Source organism: Callithrix jacchus, chromosome 4 (assembly GCF_049354715.1).
Source record: "Callithrix jacchus isolate 240 chromosome 4, calJac240_pri, whole genome shotgun sequence".
NCBI lineage: Eukaryota > Metazoa > Chordata > Mammalia > Primates > Cebidae > Callithrix > Callithrix jacchus.
In genome coordinates, this window is record NC_133505.1 from 16,742,364 (window position 1) to 16,762,264 (window position 19,901).

The 19,901-nt window shown below is 40.8% G+C and overlaps 2 protein-coding genes across 13 annotated transcripts in view; both read right to left on the bottom strand.

Moving 5' to 3' along the window:
- LOC108591112 (uncharacterized) overlaps positions 1-18,638 on the bottom strand; it is a 147,120-nt gene extending 128,482 nt beyond the window's left edge. For all 10 annotated transcript variants that reach the window (XM_078368320.1, XM_078368323.1, XM_078368322.1 and 7 more), the window contains exon 1: positions 17,986-18,638. In XM_078368320.1, the coding sequence (XP_078224446.1) occupies positions 18,039-18,623 (585 nt within the window). In that variant the 5' untranslated portion in view covers positions 18,624-18,638 and the 3' untranslated portion in view covers positions 17,986-18,038. The remainder of the gene's footprint in view (positions 1-17,985) is intronic.
- The window catches only part of RNF182 (ring finger protein 182), a 72,347-nt gene extending 53,106 nt beyond the window's left edge, over positions 1-19,241 (bottom strand). The window contains exon 1 of one of the 3 annotated variants that reach the window (XM_035294866.3): positions 19,082-19,241. The gene's annotated coding sequence lies outside the window, so the exon portion shown is untranslated. Of the gene's footprint in view, positions 1-18,466; positions 19,029-19,081 lie in introns of those variants that run through there. The other 2 variants (XM_035294864.3, XM_035294865.3) reach the window with 2 other exon arrangements.
- Positions 19,242-19,901: the final 660 nt, after the last annotated feature.

Below are 19,901 nucleotides of genomic sequence, written 5' to 3' on the forward strand. Positions count from 1 at the left end.
ATACAACCTGTGTCCTTTCTACTTCTACACAGATGCACAACAGAAATGCTCACATACACACGTATAAAAATGTTTATAGCAGCACTATATGTAATAGCTGAAAATGGGAACAACCCAATGTCTATCAACAGTAAATGATTTTAAAAATTGTGCTAGAGGCAATAATGAAATACTATACCAAAATGAGAGCAACAAGAAAACATTACTATATCCAGCAGGAGGGATGAACATCCCAAACAAATAGTTGGTGAAAGTTATCATACACACATAAAGTATACACTGCCTGATTCCATTTGTATAAAGTTCTAAAATGGGCAAAACTAATCAACAGTGTTAGAATTCAGACTATGGGTCACCTTTGAGGGACAGGTAATAATTGAAAAAAGGCAAAGGAAGGATGGGGGGCGACAGTAATCTTCTATTTTTTTATGTGAGTAGTGGGTACACAGGGTGGACTCACTTGAAAATATATAAAAGCTATATATCAGCTGGGCTCAGTGGCTCATGCCTGTAATCCCAGCACTTTCGGAGGCTGAGGCGGGTGGATCATGAGGTCAGGAGATAAAGACCATCCTGGCCAACATGGTGAAAACTTGTCTCTACTAAAATACAAAAAATTAGCTGGGTGTGGTGGTGTGTGCCTGTAGTTCCAGCTAATTGGGAGGCTGAGGCAGGGGAATCCCTTGAACCCGAGAGGCAGAGATTGCAGTGAGCCAAGATCACGTCACTGCAATTTAGCCTGGTGACAGAGCAAGACTCCATCTCAAAAAAAAAGCTATACATCCTTATGACTCGTGCACTTCCCTATATGATGTATGTTAATGTTAACCTTCAATAACAATGTATCTAAAAATAAAAGATACATACAACACAAAACAGGTAAAGAAATGTGATTGTGAAAAGTCTATAGGCAACACCATGAGAGACTTTCTAAAACTCAAATTTGATCATTTACTCCCCTGTTTAAAATATGTTAACATCTTCCTTATCTGGCCTCTGTCTACCTCATCAGCCACATCTCTTACGCCTTTCTCCTCCCTGACCTCACTCCATCGCCTCTCCAACTCTTTTTACTCTCCAAAAGAAGCCACATTATCTCAAATGGATTTTATGATGCCCAGTTCCCTCCTTATAACTCTTTTACCTACCCTTACCACCCCAAACTGTCCTATACTTGCCCGCTTGCCTGGGTTATCCTTCATCCAGTATAGAAATCAATTAATTCCCAAATCTCAAATCTTGCTTGGATGTCCCTCCTACAGACTCCACAGGCAACATATATATTCCCCATCATGGCACACACTTGTGTAATGACCAGACACTTACCTGTAACTTCTTCTGTTAGCCTCAGGAGGGTACAGCTACACCTGATTTGTTCATCTTTGAGTCATTAGTGCCAAGCACAGTGTTACTTAAGAAATTTCCTACTCTTTGAGATTTTTACAAGAGCTGTCTAAATTTTCTCCTTTTTAAACTGTCTGTGGCAGAAAATTTTATATTTATAGACCAATCAACCACAACCATTTAAATTTACTGCAGACCAAATAACTGAATCTCGGTAGAGATAGTCTCCTGAATTCTAAAATGCTTTAAGCTTCTCCTATTTATGTGTCCAATTGTTGACATAAAGCTGTTTACAGATTTCCAACTCTTCCATCATTGTCCATAAAGACTGGGAAAGGGAAAACATTAAATTTTTTATGTTGCTAGCTCCTTACTGATAAGGTTTGGCTCTGTGTCCCCACCCAAATCTCATGTTGAATTACAATTTCCAATATTGGAGGTGGGGCCTGGTGGTAGGTGATTGTATCAAGGGGTGGTTTCTAAAGGTTTGGCACCATCCCCATAGTGCTGTCTCATGATAGAGTTCTCAGGAGGTCTGGTTGTTTGAAAGTGTGTGGCACCTCTCCCATCTTTCTTCCTCCTCCCTGCTCTGACTGTGTAAAATGTGTCTCCTTCCCCTTTGCCTTCTGCCATGATTGTAAGTTTCCTGGGGCCTCTCCAGCCATGCTTCCTGTACAGCCTGCAGAACTGTGAGTCAATTAAATCTCTTTTCTTCATAAATTACCCACTCTCAAGTAGTTCCTTATAGCAATGTGAGAATGGACTAATACATGCACCAAAATTGTATCAATAGCATAACCCATTTCTAATGCCCCATTATAATAAGTGAGGTCTATCTCAAATGAATCATGTCTTATTTTTAACATCTTTTGTATATATTCAATGTAAGATACATTGCTGAGTAGCTTTTCTATCCATATATTATCAAATTGTTGAAGGCATAACAATTTCAACAGTTTCAGTGACATCATATGGTTATAATTAATGTGCTATCTTTTTGAATCATCAAATGTTCTGATTTCCTGTGAAAATACCATCTACTTATTAATATGTGGCTTGCAGTCCTTCCACTGTCAGAATCATAGTGAAGGACTTCCAACTCTAATCTGAATATCTGAATAAAGGCCTTGATATTCTGACTTTAAGAATATTTTCCTGCTAGCTACAGTAATTACTTTGGTCACGATACATACATGTATCTTCTATGTGTGAAATATGGAAAATGCTGAATTGACAGTTAAATCAACATACAGGGACTACATCTGGGAATACAACACTGGGATTACAACTTTAAGCAAAGAAAGAAAGAAAAAAAGACATTCTTTCTTCCCTGTTGGAGCTTACAGTCTAGTGAGGATGGTATCAATCTATCACATAAATAAGTGTAAAATTAAAATTGTTGTAAATACACCACCTTTCACCTGTACTATTAAAATTGGCTTCTAACAAGTCTCCCTGGTATTCATCTTGTCTCCTTACATCTTCCATGTAGTTCCATTCTCTACATGGAAGAGTATTCCTAAAATGTTAACCAAATTACTCCCATCTTTCCCAGACCACCTCTACAAAGTCCTCCAATGGCTTCCTATTGCACATAGAATAAAAGCCAAGTCCTTAGTCTGAATAACAAAATCTGGAGCAGTCTAGCCACCCCTTTTCTTTCTAACCTCATTTCATATGACTCTCCTGCTTTCTATGTCTGCCTCAGGGCCTTTGCAGTGATTCTGTCTGAAATGCTCTGCTCTCGATCAAGTCTTCTCTTGTCACTCAAATCCCAATTTAAACATTACTTTCCCTTTTAACCTAAGGTACTCATCCACTCATTTGCCTTATTTTAATTATCTGAATTTTATTTATCTCGGCTAATATTCTTATTTATTTGGATTTTGTTTGTGCAGGGCAGGAGAAAGTCTGCCACCTATGAGGGACTAAATGAAGGCCCATGAGATTAGAGCTCAGAGTGCAAAAAGCAGCACAGCTGAGATGATGTCAGGAGAGCTCTTTTAGCTGTGTGGATAAAAAGACAAATATGACACAATGAAATTAATAACCTTGTCTGTCGGGGTGAAAACAGGAGACGTGTGTGTGTGTGTGTGTGTGTGTGTGTGTATGTGTGTAACTTCAGAATTATTTCACGAAAAACAAATCAAGCATAAAAAATAAGATAAAATATATCCAATTTAGAAGCTACTACAACATATTTCATGTAAACCCCACAATTTACTCATCTTTCTTATTTTTCTATACTAATTCTCAACAGATTATTCCATCTGTTTTAAGAAAAAAACTGCTATGTGAAAAATGTTTATGAAACACTTTAATGATTAGAGTTTATTACAGATTAAGTTAATAGGAAATCCTGACTCTACTTATTTTGGTATCGTTAATGCTATAGTATGTCTGACATTTTAATGTTTCACCATTAAATATTTTTTTTAAAATGACTCACATGCAGTTTTTAATTATATTTCATAAGACTATATCTGATAAGCAATATAAAGAACTTTTTGACTAAAAACCAGAGATCTTGAAAAAAAGGTAAAACATCAGGATTATTTTTAAAGGAATTATTAAAAATGACGTTCAAGTGTAAGTCTTTGTCTCTTACGGGAAAAGTCTGAAACAAGAGGTCATGTGATAGAGGAAAAATAAACCAAACGGCAGACAGCTACCACTTATGTTGTATAGTTTTAATCCATCCATCGACTGTTAATCCTAACAATAACTCTACAAGGTGATAGTATACTGTTACACCGATTTTATAGTTTGGTACCCATCAACTCCTGGGTCTCCTCTTTGATTGTGTACCATTAATTGTACCTGCATCTGCTATATAAATAAATATGATCTTATAAAACTAAAAAGGTCATGGGCTAAGTACAGGATTGACGCCTCCAGAACTACACATAGATAATAGCTTTGACAGAAAGAGTTGTCGATCCGCTCTTTAAAACTTCATACAGTCGTCATCTGTCAGGAGAAGGAAATTCCTACCTTATCCTATCATTTTATTTGTTCTCATCTTTCTCCAAACTATTCAATATCAGCCCAATTTTCAGAGGTAGAACTAAATCCTACTGTTCCCCACCTACAAACCAGTATCAGCTGCAAGAACAGACATTTTAATCATCATGCACTTTAACTCCGATAAAACTGGTATCACTTATGTGGGGGGTGAATGACAAAATCCTTTTTAAATCAATTCCCTTTACAAGAAAATCTTATGTCTAAGAAGGTCATGTCATCTTTTCGTATAAAAATACAATCACATATTTCTATTATAATCTTTCCAAGCTAACAACCTTATACACCTAATAACAAACATAATAAATAAGCTAATAATAAATGCATATAATACTTCCTTTAATCCTTTAGTCCTTCAGACAAGTCCCTATAACAGATACTATTAGTATCCCACTTTGTAATAAAGTGAAGCTTGCTAAGGAAGTTAGGCAACTTGCATCACATGCCTGATTTTGCAGCCTCTGACTCTTGGAACACCATGTTTTCAGGACTTTTATTATCATCGGGACTGAAGTATCTGCAAGCGAACTGCTAATTCAAGATGATAAATAAGTGGGGCTTAGGTGTTTTCCTTTTATTTCTTAGCCCCCTAAAATTCCACTTAAGAAATTCTAATTCATGTTAACATTAGCAAGGTCTCAAAAATTATCTTCAAGTGGGTCATATCCATTTTTACAAAGCCTTGAGAAAAGAAGGGAACCAAACAGTATTTTTTATTAAAAGCCTTCACCCATTTAAAAAAGTTCCTACCATGGAAATGGTCATGTCTCTGTAATTACAGATGTCTTAAGTTTTACAAAATAAATCATTCTTATCAGCCTGCCAGAAGAGAGGACAGTATTTTCTGGGATCAATTAATAAGCTACAGAGACAAGTGCAAGACACCACCACCAAGTAGACAGAAGCCTGACTATGGAAATCTCAAACTCTATTATATCCTGGAGTTTCCCTAAAACTAATCCCCTGTGCTAGAAACGGGCATCATACAATGTTCTTTTATTCATTCAAGAAATATTTATTAAGCACTTACTACGTTCCAGGCATTGTTCTACAGGCTGAGAAGATGATAGCAATAAAACAGAGCCACTCTCCTCATGGCTTTTACACAACAGAGGAAAGGGAAGACAAATATATGTGCCACATTAGAATGGTGCTGTGGACGAAAAGATGTAAGGGAGACAGAGAGTACAGGAGACAAGAAGATCATCACTTTTTATCAAGTACTCAGGGAAGGCTGTAACATTTGAGTACAGCCCTGAAAGAAAGGAGGGAGTGTACTGATTTCTGGAGTCAGAGAAAAAAAGAAGAAAAAATAAAAATAAATACATTTTTAAAAAAGAAAAAAGAAAGGTGGGAGTGAATCTTCTAGGTATCTGCAGGAAGAGCAGTCCAAGCAAAGGAACAGCATCGCTAAAGTCTGGAGGCAAGAGCAGGCTGGGTATGTTCAAAGAAGGGCAAGCCTGGTGTGCAGTGAGCAACGGGAGAACAGCACAGGCAGCCAGGGAGCCGGCAGGGGTTTGTAGGCCCTTGAACTGACTTTGCCGTTTATCCTGAATGAGAAGGGTGTCAATAAAGGGGTTATTTTGTTTTCTTTTGGCCTTGAAGTTTTTTGAGCAGAAAAGTGATAAGATCTAATTTAAGATTCAACAGGATGTTTCTGGAAAACAGACTGCGGGCTATCAAGGGCAGAGCTAGGAGACCAGTTAGAAAGCGCCTGCAATAAAACAAAAGAGAAATGGTAGTGGGTTATGCGAGGGTGGTGTGGTGGGGGTAACGAGAAATCATCACATTTGAAGTCAGAGTCAACAGATATGTATGTATTCAGTTTAAAGTGTGAGAGGAAGAAAGGGAGACGTGAAGGATGATCCAAAGTTATGGCCTCTCAGCAATTCAGACAGTGAAGTTGCCATTTACTGAAACGGGAAAAACAGGGAGGCCAGGTTGGGAAAGTATCAGCACAGGCAACCAGGAGTTCATTCGTGGATGTGCCGAGTATGAAGTGCCTGTTAGACATCTGAGAGAACATATGAGTGTGGGAATAAGAGAAGAGTTTTCTACTGGAAATATGAATTTGAGATTCATCACCAGATAAGATGGTATTAGAGTCATGAGACAAGATGAGATGACCTGGGAAATGGGAGTAAACAAAGAAAAGAAAGAATCCAAAGACTAGACTCAAAGGCGGTGCAGTGTTTGAAGAGAATGGGAGAAACCAGTAAAGGATACTAAGTAGGGAAGCCAGTGAGGTGGGCAGAAAATCAAGACAGACAGACATCCTGGAGGTCAAGTGTGATATGGTGCAGTATTGTTCAGCAAATACTCACTCCCTTTCCTTTCCCAATGTAGATGGAGCATGCTTCCCTGTCCCATTGACATTAGGCCTGGCTAGGAGACTTCCTTTGGCCAGTGGAAATGTTAGTGGACAAGATGAAAGAAGGGGCCCTCAGTGTGCTTAGGTGGTTTGACTTTATTCTTTGACTCCAATAATTTGCCACAACAAAAGCATACTCTGGGCAGCTATAGTCCCTTTAGCCCAAGTCCCAGAATAAATACAGGAAGAGCAGATCTGAACCCAATCCATAGCCTGGAATCAATCCCAGTTGAGCGACAGCTTGGAGCAGAACCACCCAGCTAAACTCATTCTAGATCAGCTGAAATGCAGCTGGACTATGATACCCATGAGCAAAAGATTAAATGTGAGCTACTGAGTTTCAGGGTGACTTGTAATGCATCATCACCAAGACACACCAAGTGAAAAAATCTTCCAAGAAGTGTTTTATCAACTGTCCAAAGTTTCTGATAGGTTGGATGAGAAAAAGATTGAGAATTGATCCTGGACATACCAAGGAAGAGGTCACTATGAAGCACTTTCAGCAGAGTAGGGGGTACAAATGCCTAGCTGAAGTAGGCTCAAGAATAGGAGAGAAATAGGAAAGGGCAGTGTAGACAACTCTTTGGGGGAAGTTTTGCTATAAAGGACAGCAGAGAAATGGTGCAGAAGCTAAGGAAAAATATAGGGGTCAATGAAGGTTTGTTTTTGTTTTTTTTTTAAGATGAGCAATAGTTTAGCTCATGTTACAGTTTGGGAACTGATGGAAATGATCCAATAGTGGGGAAAAATTGATGATACAGAAAGATGATTATCTGTGAGTGGACAAGAGGGGAAGGCACACAATTTCCAAAGGGAGCAGGTGGCATCAGAGAGGAACTCAGCCTCTTAGGATCCCATGAGAGACAGTAATGCGAATGGGTTCAAAGCAGCAGGAGTGCGGCAGATGCAGTGGTGGATACTTGTGGAAGTTCTCTGGGAGCAAGGACATCTGCAGAGCGTAAGCAGGAAGGTGGCTCAAGTTTGAGGGGAGACAAGAAGAGAGAAATAGGCTGGACACGGTGGCTCATGCCTGCAATCCCAGCACTTTGGGAGGCCGAGGCAGGTGGATCACGAGGTCAGGAGTTCAAGATCAGCCTATCCAATATGGCGAAACCCTGTCTCTACCAAAAATACAAAAATCAGCTGGGTGTCGTGGCATGCACCTGTAAACCCAGCTACTCAGAAGGCTGAGGCAGGAGAATTGCTTGAACCCAGGAGGCAGAGGTTGCAGTGAGCTGAGATCACACCACTGCACTCCAGCCTGGGCAACATAGTGAGACTCCACCTAAAAAAAAAAAAAAGACAGAAATGGCTGCCCAGGCCAGGAGAATAATGAACAGACTAGAAAAAAGGAGCAGGGTTGCCAGCCAGCATTGAGAACTCACGAGTGGATCACAATTTAATCTTAGTAATGCTATCTAAATGGCAAACTACCTACGACAAAACAGAGATAGCATAAGCTTACCACGGCACCACCTTTGGAACTACTACAACTGCTGTAAACACATCAAAAAACACTGCTGGAGAAGTCACTCAGAAAAACAGGCAAAAGTATGGAATATTTGGATCTAATGGAATTAAATTAAAATGCCTTTCTAACCAAGCAGATGTCATTAAAACTAGTACATAACTGTGAGCGAGGGAAGTGCAGAATCCAATGGAGCAAAAGAAGAAAGTTGAAACACTGGTGGGCACAGCCTAAAGCTGACATCGAGGGACAGGCTTGGCCCTTCTGTATAGTCATCATCACAACAGAAGGCTCCCTAACAACAGGAGACAGGGTGAGGAGTGACTGTGAATCAAGTCTAGGACTGCACTGTTCAACATGGCAGCCACTAGCCATGTTTGGCTACTGAGCACTTGAAATGTGGCTGGCGCAACGAAGAAGCTAAAATTTACATTTGTATTTAATTTCAATTAATTTAAATTTAGAAACTGAAACAATGAAAACTATTTTTTCCTGCAAATACAACATTACTCTCTTGGTACGACCACATTTTTTTTTTTTCTTTCTTTTTTTGAGATAGTCTCCCTCTGCTGCCCAGGCTGCAGTGCAGTGGTGTAATCTTGGCTCACTGCAACCTCTGCCTCCCAGGTTCAAGCAATTCTCCCACCTCAGCTTTCCGAGTAGCTGGGATTACAAGCACATGCCATCACCCCCAGCTAATTTTTGTATTTTTAGCAGAGATGGGGTTTTGTCATGTTGGTCAGGCTGGTCTCAAACTGCTGGCTTCAGATGATGTGCTGGCCTCAGCCCCACAAAGTGCTGGGATTACAGGCATGAGCCACCACCGTGCCCAGCCTCATTTTAACTGCTGAAAATTCATCATCCAAATTGAGATGTTCTCTAAGTATAAAATGCATACCAGATTCCAAATAGTTTGTGCAAAATGAAAATGTTTAATATCTCATTAATAATTTCTATGTTGATTACATGTTGAAATTTTGGTAATTTGGACATATTAGATAAAATAAAATCATTATTTAAAATAATTACTTTTTCTTTTTTCTTTCTGTTTTTTTTTTTTTTTTTTAAGGGGCAGAGTGTCGCTCTGTCACCCATACTGGAGTGCAGAGGAATAATCATGGCTCATGGAAGCCTCAACTCCTGAGCTCAAGCAATCCTCCTGCCTCATCCTACCTCAGCCTTCGGAGCAGCTGGGACTACAGGTGTGCACCACTGTGTCCCACTAATTTTTGAAATTTTGTAAAGATGAGATCTCACTATGTTGCCCAGCCGGTCTTGAACTCCTGGCCTCAAGTGATCGTCCTGCCATGGCCTCCAGGTGTGAGCCCCATACCTGGCCAATTCTTACTTTTTAATATCACTACCCATAACATTAAAGTATATATTGGACAGCAGTGGTATAAGGATTTAAAAAAACACTATCTGAAAAGAAGAGTTTTGAGTTTCCTATTGTTATGATGTCTACACAGGAGAGCCAAGCCTGTCCATCTGTGTCACAGGAAGAATTCTCCAGAATGTGTGCTGTCCAGATGCAGTATGCAAGCCTTAAATCTGTAATCAGTAAGCAACTATATTTTAATTAAAAAATGGTCAGACAGGCCGGGCGCGGTGGCTCAAGCCTGTAATCCCAGCACTTTGGGAGGCCGAGGCGGGTGGATCACGAGGTCAAGAGATCGAGACCATCTAGGTCAACATGGTGAAACCCCATCTCTACTAAAGATACAAAAAATTAGCTGGGCATGGTGGTGTGTGCCTGTAATCCCAGCTACTCAGGAGGCTGAGGCAGGAGAATTGCCTGAACCCAGGTGGCGGAGGTTGCAGTGAGCTGAGATCGCGCCATTGCACTCCAGCCTGGGTAACAAGAGCGAAACTCTGTCTCAAAAAAAAAAAATAAAATGGTCAGACAGCAATTTCAAATCAGTATGGGATGGTAGAATAACTAAAGTTCACTTAGAATGGCAACTTCAGTTTATCTGAGATGATAAACTTCCTTCTAATGGGTAACTGACTCCAATCTAGAGAAGGTTTAGAATTGAATATAGAGATGAAGAAAGTCAGACTTGAATTATTACTTTATGGAAATGTTTAGAAATATGTCTTGTATTAATTGGAACAGTCTGTGAACAATTGTCAGGTTTTTAACATTTAAAAGAATCTGACATCAAACTGACAGATGAGCCTTGTGATTCTAGTTCAAAATGTGTAAAAGATTTTAGATATAATTTATTTTGATTGAAATGTTTAGGGGTTTGACTATGTCTATACAATATTAATTTTGTAAGTGATGAAATATTCAAAGGAACCTAACCTAAGTATTTGGTAAGGTTTTACTTACTTCAGTCATATATTTGCCCAATAAGCATGTGATTTATCTAAATAGAAAAATCAATACATTAAAGTAACACGTGCAATTTAAAATATTTAAGGTTTGAAATTTAACTAAGTTTCTAAATGGGACTGATAATTCAAGAAATTCAATCTGTTCAATTTGAATCAAAGTTTAGACAAAGTGAAGATGACTGCTCATATTTACCAGATATATAAACAGAATATTAAGATATGCAAGTTGAACTTAAAGGCCTAAATAAAATTAGATCTTTGTTTCTCCCTGAAATGAATTAAATGTTAATTTTTCCTTTCTCCACACAAAACTTACCCTTAAAAACTAAGTACTTTAGAAATATTAATTCATTTAATCCTCACAATCACCAAGTGAAGTAATATTATTGTCTCCACTTTACAGGTAATTGTCTTAGTCTGTTCAGATTGCTATAACAAAACACCATAAGGTGAATGAATGGCTTATAAACAACAGAAATTTCTTTCGCACTGTTCTGGGAACTGGGAAGTCCAAGATCAAGGTGCTGGCAGATTAGCTATCTGGTAACAGACCACTTCTTGGTTCACAGATGATGCCTTCTCACTGTGTTCTCACTTGGCAGAATGGGCCAATGACCTCCCTGGGGTCTCTTTTACAGGGGCACTAATACTATTTATAAGGGCTCTACCCTCTTGACTTAATCACCTCCCAAAGACCCTACCTTCTAATACCACCACCTTGGGGGTTAGAATTTCAACATATGAATTTGAAGGGGATATGAGCATGCTTTCCATTGCAGCAATAAAATGAAGGCACAGAGGCAGCTACCTCAAGGTCATATTGCTAAAAGGTGGTAGAGCCAGTATTGAAATTCAGGCTGTCTAGCTTCTCATATTGGCTTTGAACATTTAAAAAAAAAAAAAAAAAAGCCCGGGCACGGTGGCTCATGCCTGTAATCCCAGCACTTTGGGAGACTGAGGCGGGTGGATCACAAGGTCAAGAGATCGAGACCATCCTGGTCAACATGGTGAAACCCCATCTCTACTAAAAATATAAAAAATTAGCTGGGCATGGTGGCGCGTGCCTGTAATGCCAGCTACTCGGGAGGCTGAGGCAGGAGAATTGCCTGAACCCAGGAGGCGGAGGTTGCGGTGAGCCGAGATCGCGCCATTGCACTCCAGCCTGGGTAACAAGAGCGAAACTCTGTCTCAAAAAAAAAGAAAAAAAGCTCACAGTGACAAAAATAATTAGATGATCATAAAAGTGGGTTTATTCCATACTATTAAGATTCTAAGTCTCTTATTCCTTTTTATTCCTTTTTCCCCCCAGGAGTTATCAAGAAAAGTATGCAGCAGGAATTCCAAGGAAACCTCAGGTTGTGCAAGGGAATCCAAACGAAAGCATCTTTCCGGACTTCTAACTTCATCCCTGATACTGCACTCCAGACCTCCAGCATCCTAAAACAAAGAACTCTCCCACTGTAACAGACAGCATGCTGCTCTGACCCTCAGAGAATTTAGCCTGAGGTATATGACATTTATTGAGTTACTTTTCATTTCATTTCATCCTGTACCACTCATGTAGCCCTTGTCCTTGTTCATTTCACAATCCAGAACACAGTATAAAACAAAACACAAATTCAGGAGATAGACAATAACTCCATTTAATTTTGTTTTTTATTCCAAAAATAGACTTGAGGATAGGCGTTCTCTCCCTCCTTCTACTCCAAAAGCCCACCTGAGGTCTGCAGCAATAATTGTAAACAAAGATGTCTTTTTCTTGGCTACCTCGTGAGAACTACTTCCTCCTCAGCCAGCTATACCTGCCACTCTGAATCTGCTCCACCAGGCAGTCCTCAACTGCCATTCTTTCCAAGTAACATAATCCCAAAAGCATCTTCACTGCAGCAGGAAGGCATTCTTTGTCTTCTGGTAATTAACAAAGCAATCATAGTCAAATTCAGATTGTGATTTACCCACATCAATCATGTTTTTAAATCTACCAACTCTCTACAATCTTGGATAAGCTGTTTATTAGCTTTTTATAGATGAGAAAACAAGAATTATGGCAATGATCAAAAGAGATAGCTTGTGTGGAATACTTAATAGCGTACCTGGCACCAAGTAAATGCTTAATAAATGGTAGCTATTATAATATTTACTATTCAAAGAACCTACAGAACTATGTTTACTCACTTTTATGAACATCTATCTTATTTAGTTCTACTTTTTACATAACTTAAATAAGGCTCCTGAAATTAAAATGCTTAATCATGCTTCTATGGAGACAATAGGAACATGTGTTATTTCAGAGGAGGAGCATGCACAGACTTCTACTGGGAGGGTGTGAGAAGGGAGTATCACTTAGTTCTTAGCACATGTAAGAGGTAGCCTAGGAAGGAGCAGGTGAGCCTGGATTGAGGATAACCCTGTGATGCAATGCAAAGGGAATCAACATTACCAAGGCAGATTTACATGTATATAGCAAGGTCAATACCACAGAAAATATGTAGTCACCCCTCAGTACCAGAAGGGAGTTTGGCTCCAGGACCCCTAAGGATACCAAAATCTGAGGATGCTCAAGTCCCTGACATTACATGGCATAGTATTTGCATATAACCTTTGTGCATCTGCCATGTACTTTAAATCATCTATAGATTACTTGTAACACCTAATACAATGTAAATACCATGTAAATAGTTCTTAGACTGGGTTTTTTATTTGCACTATTTTTTATTGTTGTATTTTTTTTCCCAAAGATTTTCAATCCATAATAGATAAAATCTGCAGATGTGGAACCTGCAGATATGCAAGGCTGATGATATTCTTTTAATACGTGAATACAAATAGTAAAGAAAAACTACCTTTGGAAAATATCATTTTCATAAATTATTCTAGTTTCTATGTACAGAAAAGAATACTGGTACATGTCACATTATGCTATGAAGAAATGTTTCTTGTTTTACTTTAGGTTTTGTTTCTTTTTAGTAAAAAGAGAAAATAAGATGAGGGAGGAAAGCCCAAGCATAATAATTAGTGTCATTATTGCTATACTTAGTACATACCAGTAAATAGAAAATAAAGCTTGTTGCATTCATTGACATAAAGCCATGATTCTGGCATATTTTGTGTACCTTTAGGTTAACATAATGGAAAGAGATCATATCAGTTTCCTCATTCATAAAATAGGGATAATAGTACCTACCTCAAAGAGTTGTTGTGAGGATTAAAAGAACTGATATTTCTGAAGTGCTTGGAACAGTGTCTGGACCATAGGGAAGAATTCATAAGGGTTTGATAGACAGAAAAGAGCTGGAAGTGAAAATTACTGCAATCAGACTAAACAAGGTCTCAGGAAACGAATATACAGGAAGAAAAAATGCCAGAGAAGACCACACAGAAACCTTTTATTGTAGATTTAAAATTCAAGAGTTTGAGTAAACAACAATTCTTCAGTATAAGTATGCCTGACACATCACATAGTGATCAAATTATGTAAAACACCATGGCTGCCTTGAATGACTACAGCTATAGGAGAGGGAAGATGGTTCACAATGTACTGATCAGAAACACACAACTCACTCAAACACATCAAATATGTCAGCCACACACACAGCTTTATTTTATAGTTCCATTGCCATCTTGATTATCCAAATCATGTACCTGACCAATTAGATAACATTACCTATGTAGAAAAACTTTATTATTGGGCCTTAATTTGTGGTTTACAATGTTTAAAGTTCACTTAAACCACAATTCACTAGAGTCACTTTTTAGTTAATTGTGAGGAAGAACAGAGGCAAGTGACGAGGACCAGCACCAGCATCTCTGTTGTAGGACTGGCCAGCCTTTAGAAATAGTCACTAGGTAAAGACCTCAGGTAATTTGCTTTAGAGTCTGGACCATAAAGTGTTAAGGAGATTATTAGAGCCATCACCGTCTCCCAGCCTCCTGCCCCAGACTTCCTGACCCTGCCCTCCCTACCACCCCCACAGCACCCCCACCCCTGTACCACCTTTGGCCACTATGCCAGCAGACTGTCAGTACATACTGATCTCTTAAACACCTCTAAACTCACTGCTGCCTCCACCTCCTAGTTTTTTGGTTTTCAGTTCAACTGACTATAAGATAAAGCAACAAGGATCGAGTTCAAACCACGTATGGAAATAAGCAATCACCTAACAGGATCCTAAATTCTACTGTCTAACATGCCATCTCTATAAATACCCAAAATGCGAAATATAAACATTATAATGTGTTTTTTATGCACACTATTTTTTGATCAAATTACAAGGTAACCAAATCATTTTTAAAATAAGCTCTGGAAATATAAAACTTTTTTTAAAAAAACATTACAAAATTAACTGGTAACTTTTAAAAAAAGGAAGGCTGAAAACTAGACCAAAGGAGAATATTTGGGGTCATACATAAAGAATTACATATAAAATAAATAATGCTCATAGTTGAAAAACAAGTAAGTCCCCAACTATAAGAGGTCTGTTGACTTTCATCAAGCAATACGGATTATATGGAAGGAAACATGTGATAAACATTTGCTGACTGATGTCCAAAACCACATTATATAACTGTTACAAACAACTGGCTCATAAGGAAAACAATTGTTTACCTTAAACTGTGTTTATATCACTTAAATTATGCACAACACTGTATAAAAGTATAAGTTTTCCCCAAGCACTTGTGGTTTACCAAACAGCTTAAGACAGCTTATCTCCATTTTAATTGAAAATATGAAAAATGAAACACATGCCCGTAAAAGTTTTTCAGCTTCTATCAATCACTATTAAAAATCCATGTCACTAAACACCACATCCTATCACAATAGCCATGTGTCTCCTGTGCCTTTTCTCAGCACAGTAGTTCTGATCAATAGCCACTGTGCACAGCAGGTCGGTTAACAATACCTTACATTTACAGCATTTTGTCTTGAGGTCTCAGAGCCACATTGTTCTCCCCAGCCACAAATCTAAACCTAAGTGTTTTGGTAATGAAGGAATCCTTTAAAAACTACCATCCTTCACAAATATGCTTTTATAAATACTGCAACATACTGCACTAGATGCCAAATTACCAACCAGTAATCATGTTATCCCAGTGCAACTAGAATTTGCAAGAGAATGTTGACCTAGAAACAGCCAATAAAGGTTTCAGTGGCTTTAGGCTGCCCATGCAGGCTTACGTGGTTACAAACAACTGACTTTCCATGGCACAAATATAACATTAATTCTAACTTAAACAGGAATATTTGTGGCTCCTTTTTATGCCTTTGGATATGAGTCATAAACTAAATTACAGAATTCTTTCAGGTAGAATACAGCTGTGGTGACAATTATCAGACCATATATTACAGCTTATACCAAAAATTAGGGCTAGTTTTACTTCATAAAATTAAAACTCGTAAGCTAGACATGCAGGAAGAGACTCTTACTCCTGCGAAACAGCAAGAGTGATGACTAGTATTTTACACCTGAGGATGTGCAGTGCCGCTGCCTACTTCCACAAGGTGGCTAAAAGAAGGACAGAAAGCACACTTTCTGTTTGCATTTTCTAAGGACATATTGCGGATATCATAGTATTTTTTCTTTCGTTATCTGGTTATGCACCTACCTCAGAACACTAGTAACACATATAAACATGCCAGATTATTGTTTTCCACTGCACTGACACAAGCTTCATTTCATGCTTCAGAGCTCTCAGAAATAAACCACTACACCAAAGCAGTGCATGCAATACATGACTGTTGATTTCTGTGGACTGACTTATTTTTTGGCAGAAAATGATGCAGCTTGGAAGAAGCCAAACTATACTGAATGTTGTGTTTGTGTGAGCTAGCAGCAAAGGCAAAGTACCCATCCTTACTGCGCTAAATTCATAATGGATATCTCCATTCCTCAGCACTCAAGATTAAGGGCCACCACATACATGTTTAGGCTAGAACTCACAGTGTGGGTTTCATCTGGCTGAAAGCATGGACCATGTTCTTTTACTTGAATACTTGTTTTGCTAACAAAGATCTGAATAAAGCTGTTCTTTTGGTCCCTTAGAGAAAAATAATAATTTATTTATAGTAAAAAACAGGAAACTAAATTCTGTCTATATAATGTGCCTAGGCTTCAATATCCTGTTTCCCTTTCATGCTTAAGTGAGAAAATACTTTTCTCTCCTGTTTATCTTCTCAAAACAGATCTACTTCATTTTAATCAATGTACCATTTCATTCCCGTCATGAAAGAGTGTTTAGCAGAGTATCTGTGAATCTTTCACAGGTAAAACTCAGTTTCAAGCCAAACCCAAATGTGAAATAACCTGCAAACTGTTACTGCAACTTCAACACTTCAGTTTCCAACACAGTCTTCTAATGAAGCGGCATTACTTAGAATTGCTGGCAAATATGAACAGACTGAGAAACCTAATAATCAGCAGGCTAACAGGTGTTGAAATCCCAAAAGAGGGAAGAGGAATATTAGATAATCACTCTTTGCCTGACACCTCAAGTAACTGCAATATCCAGAATTCCAATCAACTTAACTGCAATTCAAAATGATCCGTGCTACTGTTTGTTTTCATTAATTACTTTCTAGCAAATATAATTTCTTGCATTCCATATAGAGTTCTTTAACTGACCTATTCCAATTCGCACATTATTTTACTAAGTTGGGTATACAATTTAATACGTTGGATCTTTTTCCAGTTATCAATACGACATCTCATACTGTTCAATTTGATTTAAAACAAAGCTTGACATATATACAATTTCCTTCTGAATTGATCAGCTGTATTTCTGGAAATGTACTGCTTTCTTTCATATTATTACATGTAAGATGATGTCTAAGTACCCAAAAAATAAATCTGTGCTTCGAGTCTGCAACAAAGTAATTATCACGAAATGATTGCAAGGCTTGGGGCCACTTAGAAAGGGCCGGGGTACCTGTAACTTGAGCAACTCCCTACCCAGTGCCCCAATGCCCTTGGCAACCGCATTGTGGTCCTCATCATCACACTCATAAACACCGATGCAAACACCGCCCAGCTACCTGCCTCCAGAGGTGCCTTGGATTGCCTCCCCACACATAAAAACACGAGGCATTTTCCAGTTCCTTAGAGCATGAACACAATACCTTCCAGAAACAAAAGCAATGCATCGGTGCCATGCAGTATCGGTCCTGGTATAAACTCTGGTCTTGATGGCCGGGGAAACCGGGCTACCCTTACCATCTAGTTATAGGTGCAACTGCACCTTCCAAAGAGAAAGGTCCTTCGATTCAATATCCAAACGAACTTCAGAAGCCCCCTCAAAATGCTTCAGCCACAGGCATAAGAATGGGCTCACTTTTCAGAGATTTGTACAAATCTTTCTCTTGTTCCTCCTACTACCCTCCCATGCCCTCCTCAAAGAGAATAAGCTGTCAAACATGAAAGTCCAAAGGTAAATCTTTTCATACCTGTTTTTCTCCCTAAAAGCCTCGATGGCATGCCAAGAAGGAAAAGAAACAATTCAGGGGCAGCTCCAGTGAGCAGGTGCAGCCGCGCGGGCTCCGGAGCCGCCTTCGACTCGCAGCCCCTCAACTTGGTGCCAGGACGGCGGCTCCCGTGGTGCCAGGACGGCGGCTCCCGTGGTGACCGGAGGGAGGCTCCGCGCGCCGGCCCGGGCGCCGCTCCGCCCGAAGTTTGCCGCCCCCTCTCCCCGGGGCGCGCGGACGGTCCGGCGCCGTCCGGGACTGCGGGGCTGGCGGCTGCCCCCTGCGTGGGGGAGGCCGCGGCGGCGGCGTCGGGGGCGGGCGCGGGCGGTTTCCTCAGTGGGGATGCGCCCCCGGGGACTCATGCGCAGCCGCGCGCAGGCACTGACCCCGCACCCGCCCGGCGGATCCCACCCTCGCCGGCGCCCCACCGACCGCTCCCAGGCCGCGGGCGCGCTCGCCTTACCTGGCCCGCGGCGGCGCAGGGCTCGGGAGCCGCTCGGGCCGCGGCGGCGCCTGGGAGGGAGGCGCCCGCGGAGGAGGAGCTCGCGCGAGGAGCCAGCGGGCTGGCGGGCTGGCGGCTTTGTCTCCACCGCGCGGAGCCGCCGACCCTGAGTCACCATGGCAACCGCCGGGGCCCCCGGCCCTTCCCCTCAGCAGTCCCGGTCTATTCCGAGGGGACAAAGACCCCCGAGGGGCCGCCACCGCCACAAACACGACCCCCTCCGTCGCCCTCACAAACTGCCGGTTTCTCCCCGGCGAGAGCGGAAGGCAGCGCCCCAGGGCAAGTGGTATCGGCGTCCTGGTGGGCACTCCTCTGCTTTCCCACACTGGACGTTCCAACTCCCGCGCACCACCTGCCCCCACACACCCTCCACCACCACCGCCACACCTGTCTTCTGTGGAGCTGTACCCTCCAAACGGACATTCACTTAAGGGAGGAGAAAGAGCAATGCAAAGTGATCAAGTGTTGAGCAACTGGTACTCGGTGCTCCTGTTGCCACTGCCGCAGCATGCACGGAGCTGCCAAGGGACGCCGTGCCGCCGCCTCCCTCTCCCCCTCCTGCTCCTCCCTCTTTACCGAGCTTTGCCTCTGCTGGATCTGGTCTCACTCCGCCCAAACCGGGTATCTGTCTTGTTGAGGGCTCCCGTAGGAGAGAGGGGACAGGGGACTTTATAGCCTTACAAGCTGAAACACAACTTTCAGGCTGCAGTATGGATCTCAGCTGCTGCCACACTGCGCAGCTCCTGGCTGTGACTGCTAAGCATCTGCCATGAGCCCTGAGTGACTCTGTGCCAAGGACCGGTCATGTACTGCAGGCCAGGGCACTCAGGGGCAGAGAAAGGAAAGCTAACTTTTTCCTTTCCTAAGGAAATTCTTAGAGAGGGAAAGAAAAGTACTAGCAGACCGTTGGTCATGCTTCCCCTAAAGGACGAGCTAGAGGGCAGCCACCGTGGGGGGAGTGAGTCATCACTCCACACGGTTTTCTTGAAAGATCCGTTGCTGAATCCAAAAGCTGCAGTGCCTTTCTTTAAACCCTGGGGAACATGACATTTATTTTTTGACATTTGTGAATCACCAAAGGAATGTCAATAACTTATAATAAAATCCAGGGTGGGTGATGTTTTCTGGGTTTACTTCTTAGTTGAAAAGTCACAAAGTGGAACAACGTTATTGGCATTCGAAGGTACATATATTAACAAATGAAAAGATAAGATCTATTTCATGGTGCAAAAGGAAAACAATGTGTTCCTCCCTCCCCCACCCCAAGAGACTGGCCACTTTCTTGTAGTGGGAATATTCTGAATGAAGTCAGAATATTCCAGATGAAGTCAAAAGACAAGGTCTTTCTGGCAGGCCGTTAGGCATTTGGCAATACCTGCCAAAATTCAAAATGCAC